General features: G+C 39.0%; 1 protein-coding gene across 1 annotated transcript; it reads left to right on the top strand.

The window, feature by feature from the left end:
• The first annotated feature begins 4718 nt into the window (after positions 1 to 4718).
• LOC122031521 (mitogen-activated protein kinase 3-like) lies at positions 4719 to 5944 on the top strand. The gene is made up of 2 exons (XM_042590627.1): positions 4719 to 5144; positions 5255 to 5944. The coding sequence occupies exons 1-2, from the start codon at positions 4719 to 4721 to the stop codon at positions 5942 to 5944; spliced, it is 1116 nt and encodes a 371-aa protein (XP_042446561.1).
• Positions 5945 to 6961: the final 1017 nt, after the last annotated feature.

The following is a 6961-nucleotide window of genomic DNA, read 5'->3' on the forward strand; positions in this document are numbered from 1 at the left end:
GCAGCAGGTACTGATATCACGCTATCCCCTACGACGATCCGGGAGTTTTTAGGGTTACGTCCATCCACTTGTTCCTTTTTGTGCTATCCCCCCGGGGATCTACCATTCGAAGATCCCTACTCACATATCACTCTTGATACGATTTATTCGTATTTTTTGGGGGGAGAGCGAGATCCCACTGTGACCCAGTTTAGATCAGTAGAACTTCGAGTCCAGGACTACGCTCTTTATAGGGTCTTAGTCTTCTGCATTTTACCACTGACTACACGGGACATCGCTGTGATGCGCCCATTCCATTCATTTTTACTCTATGCCATGAGTCATAGGTTAGATATTGACATCAGCCTACACATCTTCTCCACTATTATCTACTCTGCTGGATACGTGACTAATAGACGAGTCCACATGCCTTTCTGTCACATTCTGACAGCATATATGTCTTCGTTGGACATTGATGTCACTAGAGGGGGCATTCGCTATATGACTGAGTTTAATGTCATAGCAGCTAGGAACTTCTCTCTAGCTAGTATCCACATAGATGAGGGTGACGATACTATGTCTTGGCGGAGGGGGGCACGACACCAGCACGATCCAGACGCACAGGGGGAGGCCGAGCAGGATGAGGTCATGCTTGCACTGTTTCCGGAGGAGGCCGTTCCACCTCCACCACCAGCTCGAGCACCACGTCACGCACCACACACTCTAGTCGACCGCATGACCGGACTAGAGAGAGCCATGGTGAGTCTCCAGCAGGAGAACTCTGACTTTCAGCGTGACATGCGGTGAGAGGTCTCCGAGTTGCAAGCTGACGGACAGACCCGACACACTGAGTAGATGACACTACTCCGCTCATTGGGATCTGGACCACCATCTTCCTCATCTCAGTAGCTCTACTTATGACACACTTCTGTTATCTACATCACTTGTAGAATACTTTTGATCTATCTAGTGCTATTTCTGATATGGATTGATTATGTTCTATCTTACTAGACTAGGAGTTTCAAATTTCAAAAATATTTTTCAAAAACGGTTATTCTCAAATTATAGGTTAAAACATATTTCGTTTTCAAAACTTTCCTATTTTTAGATTTTTAAATGAATTTTTAGCCTTAGACTAGTTTAAAATCCTTAGAAAGCATGTACCCATAGGATTAGTTTTGAGCATCTCACCAAAACCCTAGGCTTACCTTGCATGTGTTTGACGAACATAGAAAGGGGTGAGATGTATAAGCCACTTGCCTAAGACTTAAGATGCTTATTTCAGTGCATCGATATAAGTCTGGGCGTTAAATACAAAATATACATTAATCAAGTTAAGGTTGAACTTAACTTAACTAACTGAGTGAAAGCTGTTATCTTCTAATAAGTCAGTCAGTAACAAACTGGTTAGACATTTGATTTAATGTCAGGTTCAGGGGGAGAAATAAAACTACTTCAGTTTTTCAAATTGAACTTTAAACTTATTTTTGAAAGTCTAAACTCAACTTGGTTAAAAATGTGCAAATTTTTTGTGAAAAGTTGATTCTGAAAAAGAATTTTACAAAATTATTTTGAAAACTCCTTTTTCTACTTTGAATATTTTTAGCAAATACTTTCAATATTTTATGTTAGTATTTGAAAAATGTTTTCTTGAAAAAATTCCTTAAAACTATATTTGCAAACTAACTCTTATACAACCAAGTTGTTTTGGGTTTTACTTTTTATTGAAAATTGATTTTGAAAATTAGATTTAACTTAGTTTTGAAAATTAAATTTAAAAATCTAGTTCTCAAAATTTGATTTTACTTAATTTTGACAATTTAATTTGAAAGTTAAGTTTTGTAAAAATTAGTTTTAAAAATTGCTTTGTTATTGGAAATTGATTTTGAAAATTAGATTTAACTTAATTTTAAAAATTAAATTTAAAAATCTAGTTCTCAAAATTTGATTTTACTTAATTTAATTTGAAAGTTAAATTTTGCAAAAACTAGTTTTAAAAATTGCTTTGTTATTGAAAATTGTGGAAATTAGATTTTTCAAACTCAGTTTTGGAATTTTAATTTTGAAAACTTATTTGAAAAGCATTTCAAAATTGAAACTTGTTTAAACTTCCCCAGATTATCTTGATATTTTTTTACTTTGTCTGAAGTCTATGCTTACTTAATTCATGCTTATTTTTAATGAATGTCAAAGGGGGAGGGTTAGGTGGTTAAGTTAGCTAAACCAGAATTGAAAATACAAACTAACTTAAAAACCCTTTAAAGGCTTGTTTTATGCATATGTTTTCACTAACTTAACCAGGTTGTCATTCCATCAAAAAGGGGGAGATTGTTGGTACGGTTAGCACTAACGATTTAACCCAAGTTTTGATGAATGACAAATCAGGTTAAGTTAACTTGTTGTTGTCTAACACTCTGATCGAGTGTGTAGGAAAAGTCCAGACAGGTCGACAGGCCGACCAGATGTCTGGCACGAAGCCCAGCTAGGTCGACGGGCTGACCGGATAGCTGGCGAGAAGTCCAAGCGGGTCGACGGGCTGACCGGACGCTTGGCGAGAAGTCCAGCTAGGTCGACGGGCTGACCAGATAGCTGGCGAGAAGTCCAGACGGGTCGAAGGGCTGACCGGACGTTTGGCAGGTAAGTAAGGTAAGTCACTGGAGGGGAGTGACTGCGAGGACGCGTTCCCGGGAAGGGAACATTAGGCGTCGATCCGGCTTAGATCCATTTCGGATATCTAAGTCGAGATCGTGACTAGATTCCGGTCTCGGAAAGACGGAATTTAAGTCATACTCTTTTTTATTAATTTGTTTGAACTCTAACTGTGCTAACAATCTATTTTACAGGATATATATTTGCCTCGGACTAACTGTATTTTGCAAGGGAAGGAGTTCCTGGAAATAGGAGGTCCGGGCGCCCGGAAGGGATTCGGGCGCCCGGAGGTAAGTTTTATCCAAACTCGCGCGTCGCCACGTGGAGCTTGATGGTTGGACCTGCCACGTCCCACCAGGGCGCCCGGAAGGGATCCGGGGCGCCCCGAGCTTCATATAAAAGAAGGGTCATAGGGGAGCTCAAATATATAACAGAAAGAAAGTCTTCTACTGCTTGCTCTACTGCTCTGCGCTCCAGCGACGCTAACAAAGATCCGACAATACGCTCCTTTCTTTTTTCTTTAATTCTTGTCAGTACTTTTCTTTATTTTACTAGCATTTCTGTACTATTAAGTGTAATCATTTTCAAACTGGTAGTGATTGCCCAACGAAAGTACTCACGGAGTACGGGCCTTCGAGTTGGAGTCGTCACAGGCTCCGAACGAAGTAAAAAACACCGTGTTCAGTTTGTCTCAGTTTTTATTATTCCGCTGCGTTTATACTCGTTGTTTTTCGAATCGATATTCACCCCCCTCCCTCTATCGACGTTTCACGATCCAACAAAAGGAGTCTCCTTTAATGAAATTGTGGCAATTCCATTAAAGGAGACTCCTTTAAGGTGCTTCTCGCACAAATCTAACATGAAGTAGTCAAGCATGATGGCTTCGTTAGTAGAGTTGTGCTCCTGCGAGGATTTCTAATTGTCCTCACTGACATTGGGGCTCATCAGGATCTCCTAGTCACAGAACTCGAGATGGCCTTTCCTGTCACGCGTGGCGCTCAAGAGAAGAAAGACGAGAAGGCAAAAAGGGAGGAGATCGAGAGAGGGGCACAAGGACAATATGGTCTTGTGATGCCAATTTTTGGATGAACAATAAGAGAGGAGGGAGGAGGATAAAATGAAAAATGGAGTTAGTGAGATTAAGTTGTTTGGATAATTCCAAAATCAAGTACTGAAATAGACAAAAAAAAATACAAAATCATCTATGCATTTTGGTAAATTGTCGAAAAATATAAGTCTATTACCACTTTTACCAATTTAATGATTTATTTTTTTTTAAGGGGTAAGTATATTTAATAAAGAAAATGCACAATAACTTAAGTAATTTTTCGAGAATATTAAATCACAGTTTTCTACAAATATTTTTCGAGAAACACACGTTTTTTCCTATTTTGTCTCGGTTCTAGATTTTCGGAGCAAAGATATTACCAGATTTGAATCTTAAGCAGAAAATAATTATTATTATTAAACTATACTGTATATTTGGAAACAAATCTAGAAATTAATGTCAATTTTAAAATTGAAAAACGACAAACTTTTGAATGAGGCATTTGTCACATTTTAGAATTTCAAATAATAATAATAATTAGTTTTTAAAAAGTTACTCTAAATACAAATCTGGAAATATAAGAAGATTAGTTCCGAGAATCTCGATCTTATTCCTAATAAATTAATGTCAAATTAGAGTTTAAGAACTGACTTTACGAAAACATAGCTCTCTCCTGACACACTATAAAATATCGCTAGCCACTGAGATTACAAACATCTGCGTCGCCTTAACTTTTTCGTCTTCTGAATCGAGCGATCACTTCATATCTGCACTTGTTTTGCGGGATTCTCCACAGACTTCTTGCTCTCGCTCGGCACCCAGTAAGTCTTACTGCTCATCTCCTTGCTGTCAGATTTGATTTGTGATTGATGTGTGAAATATGGTTCCTGAATAAAATCAACATAAAACCTTGTAGCTAGATATCGATCGGCCAATATATCTTTTATGAATTAATCTCATTCTCTGAATTAATATCCTTAAATAGTAGAGCACTATATCTTAATATTGTTTGCTCCTTTCGTTGGATATACAGGACATGGCTATGGTATCGGTAGCGCATCCTCCACCAGGTTTTGAGAATAAAGAAAAGAGCTATTACACTATCGGGCGAACTGTACTATTTGAGATCGATACTAAATATATACCTATCGAGCCCATTGGGAGAGGCGCTTATGGCATCGTCTGTTCGTCGATTGACCGTGAAACAAAAGAGAAAGTTGCTATCAAGAAGATAATGAACACCTTTGAAAATCCCATCCGTCCATTGAGGATTCTGAGGGAGATCAAGCTTTTGAGACAGCTGAAGCATGATAATATCATCGCATTGAAGGACGTCATGATACCTCCCAACAGGAGATCATTTAGAGACGTTTACCTTGTCTTTGAACTTATGGATACGGATTTGTGCGAGATCATCCAAACACCTCAGCCTCTTTCCGATTACCAATGTCGATACTTCCTCTTTCAGGTATGCATTCACTATGAAAATATTAATTGGAAAAAAGACTATATATATATATAGAAGAATTTATTACCTACAATATAATCAATAACAATGAATTAATTTTCTTAATGTAGTTGCTTCGAGGACTGAAGTATCTTCACTCGGCCAACGTAATTCACAGAGACTTGAAGCCAGAGAACCTATTTGTCAATGGCGCCGATTGCAAGCTTAAGATCGGTGATTTCGGACTGGCTCGTTCCATGACTCGGAGTGGCCGAGGAATGAGTTCATATATTGCTACTCAATGGTATCGAGCACCAGAGCTGCTCGTTTGCTCAAATAGATACGATACTTCCATTGATATGTGGTCTGTCGGTTGCATTCTAGCTGAGCTACTTGGGCGCAGACCTCTCTTTCCCGGCACTGATGATATCAACCAGCTCGAGCTCATTGTTAGTGTTCTTGGCGTTAAGGGAGATGCTGATCTCAACTTTGTTGACAATGAACATGCTCGCAAGTACATCAAGTCACTGCCACTTAGTCTCGGCATTCCTTTAGCTAGCATATACCCCCATGCCAATCCCTTGGCCATCGACTTGCTTAAGAAGATGTTAGTTTTTGATCCATCAAAGAGAATCGATGTCACTGAGGCACTGCAACATCCTTATATGGCTTCATTCTACGACCCCCTGTTTGATCCTGCTGCCAATGGTGCCGTCGATCTTGGTTTTGATGACGATGTCGAGGAAGACGCGATCAGAGAGATGATGTGGGAGGAGATGCTTTTCTATCACCAAGAAAGAGAAGTTGCTTCGAGAGCCTAAAGATTCTTTGCAAGTGATCTTCACACAACATTAGACCGTGTTATGAGTATTTAGCACAGAACTTGCTGCTTTATTTCTCTACTGTGACCTAACCTTGAAAATAGTTTTGATTGTGTGATTTCTCACTTTTTTGTGTGTGAATTTGTTGTACATGTACAAAGCTAATTAATTTCTGTTGCAAGATTTGCAGAATGTGTGTATTGCAACCAATTCAAGTTTTTGATGCTCAATTAGTAATTGATAAACTGTTGATTTTTGCGTAAATGAAAAATCTTAATTATGCTTCATAGTCGATGAACATTAATCAATTATACTGCTTACACTAAGGTGTAGTAGCCTAATAATCATATCGTTTCCAACTTTATCAAGGATGCATATATATGCTTATTGAGGTGGGAATGGGATGGAACTTCAATTTGCTTCAAACTTTGTACCATGACGCGCGGGCTCAATCAAATCGTAGTTGAAATATTCCTCAATGGAGCACGAGTCCGTCCAAATCAAACCGTGTTCTAAGCTTGTGTGGTTTCAATCAGGAGGAGCTGACTCTTACTTTATTTCACCCTGGATAGGTTTGACTAGATTGTGCTTGCAGGCCTTGTGTTTATAAACATGTTTTACCACCACAGCATCACAATTGTATAGAAAACACTACTGATCTTTCATGTGCCATCAAACTTGGTTACAATACAATTCATTGTAGCAGATGAAGTCCTACAATTTCTCCTTCATCTTTATTCCCAAAGGTCCATTTTTAATGGCTAAGCTCTATGACTTTAAATTGGGCTTCGTAAAGTAAATTCACCATAGCACATACGATCCCATATGAACAGCCGTAGTGAACGATGACATACGAACAACACTATCGAGGTGGGAGCCGTGGAATCCCTGGGATATGAGGAATTTAAGAATGACGTCAGGTTTTTCGATGGATTTGAGGTGCGCTAGGGATTTGGAGGTCCTGGACGCCACGGCTTCCGACAAACCCCAGGAGTTGACGAGTTGTTCTGCAATGGA

Source organism: Zingiber officinale, chromosome 11A, assembly GCF_018446385.1.
Source record: "Zingiber officinale cultivar Zhangliang chromosome 11A, Zo_v1.1, whole genome shotgun sequence".
Lineage (NCBI taxonomy): Eukaryota > Viridiplantae > Streptophyta > Magnoliopsida > Zingiberales > Zingiberaceae > Zingiber > Zingiber officinale.

Excerpts from the sequence above, each read along its gene's own strand:
- LOC122031521 (XM_042590627.1), top strand. The coding sequence starts at position 4,719 with ATGGTATCGGTAGCGCATCCTCCACCAGGTTTTGAGAATAAAGAAAAG. Across the intron at positions 5,145-5,254 it reads GTCGATACTTCCTCTTTCAG|TTGCTTCGAGGACTGAAGTA; the intron begins GTATGCATTCAC and ends TTCTTAATGTAG.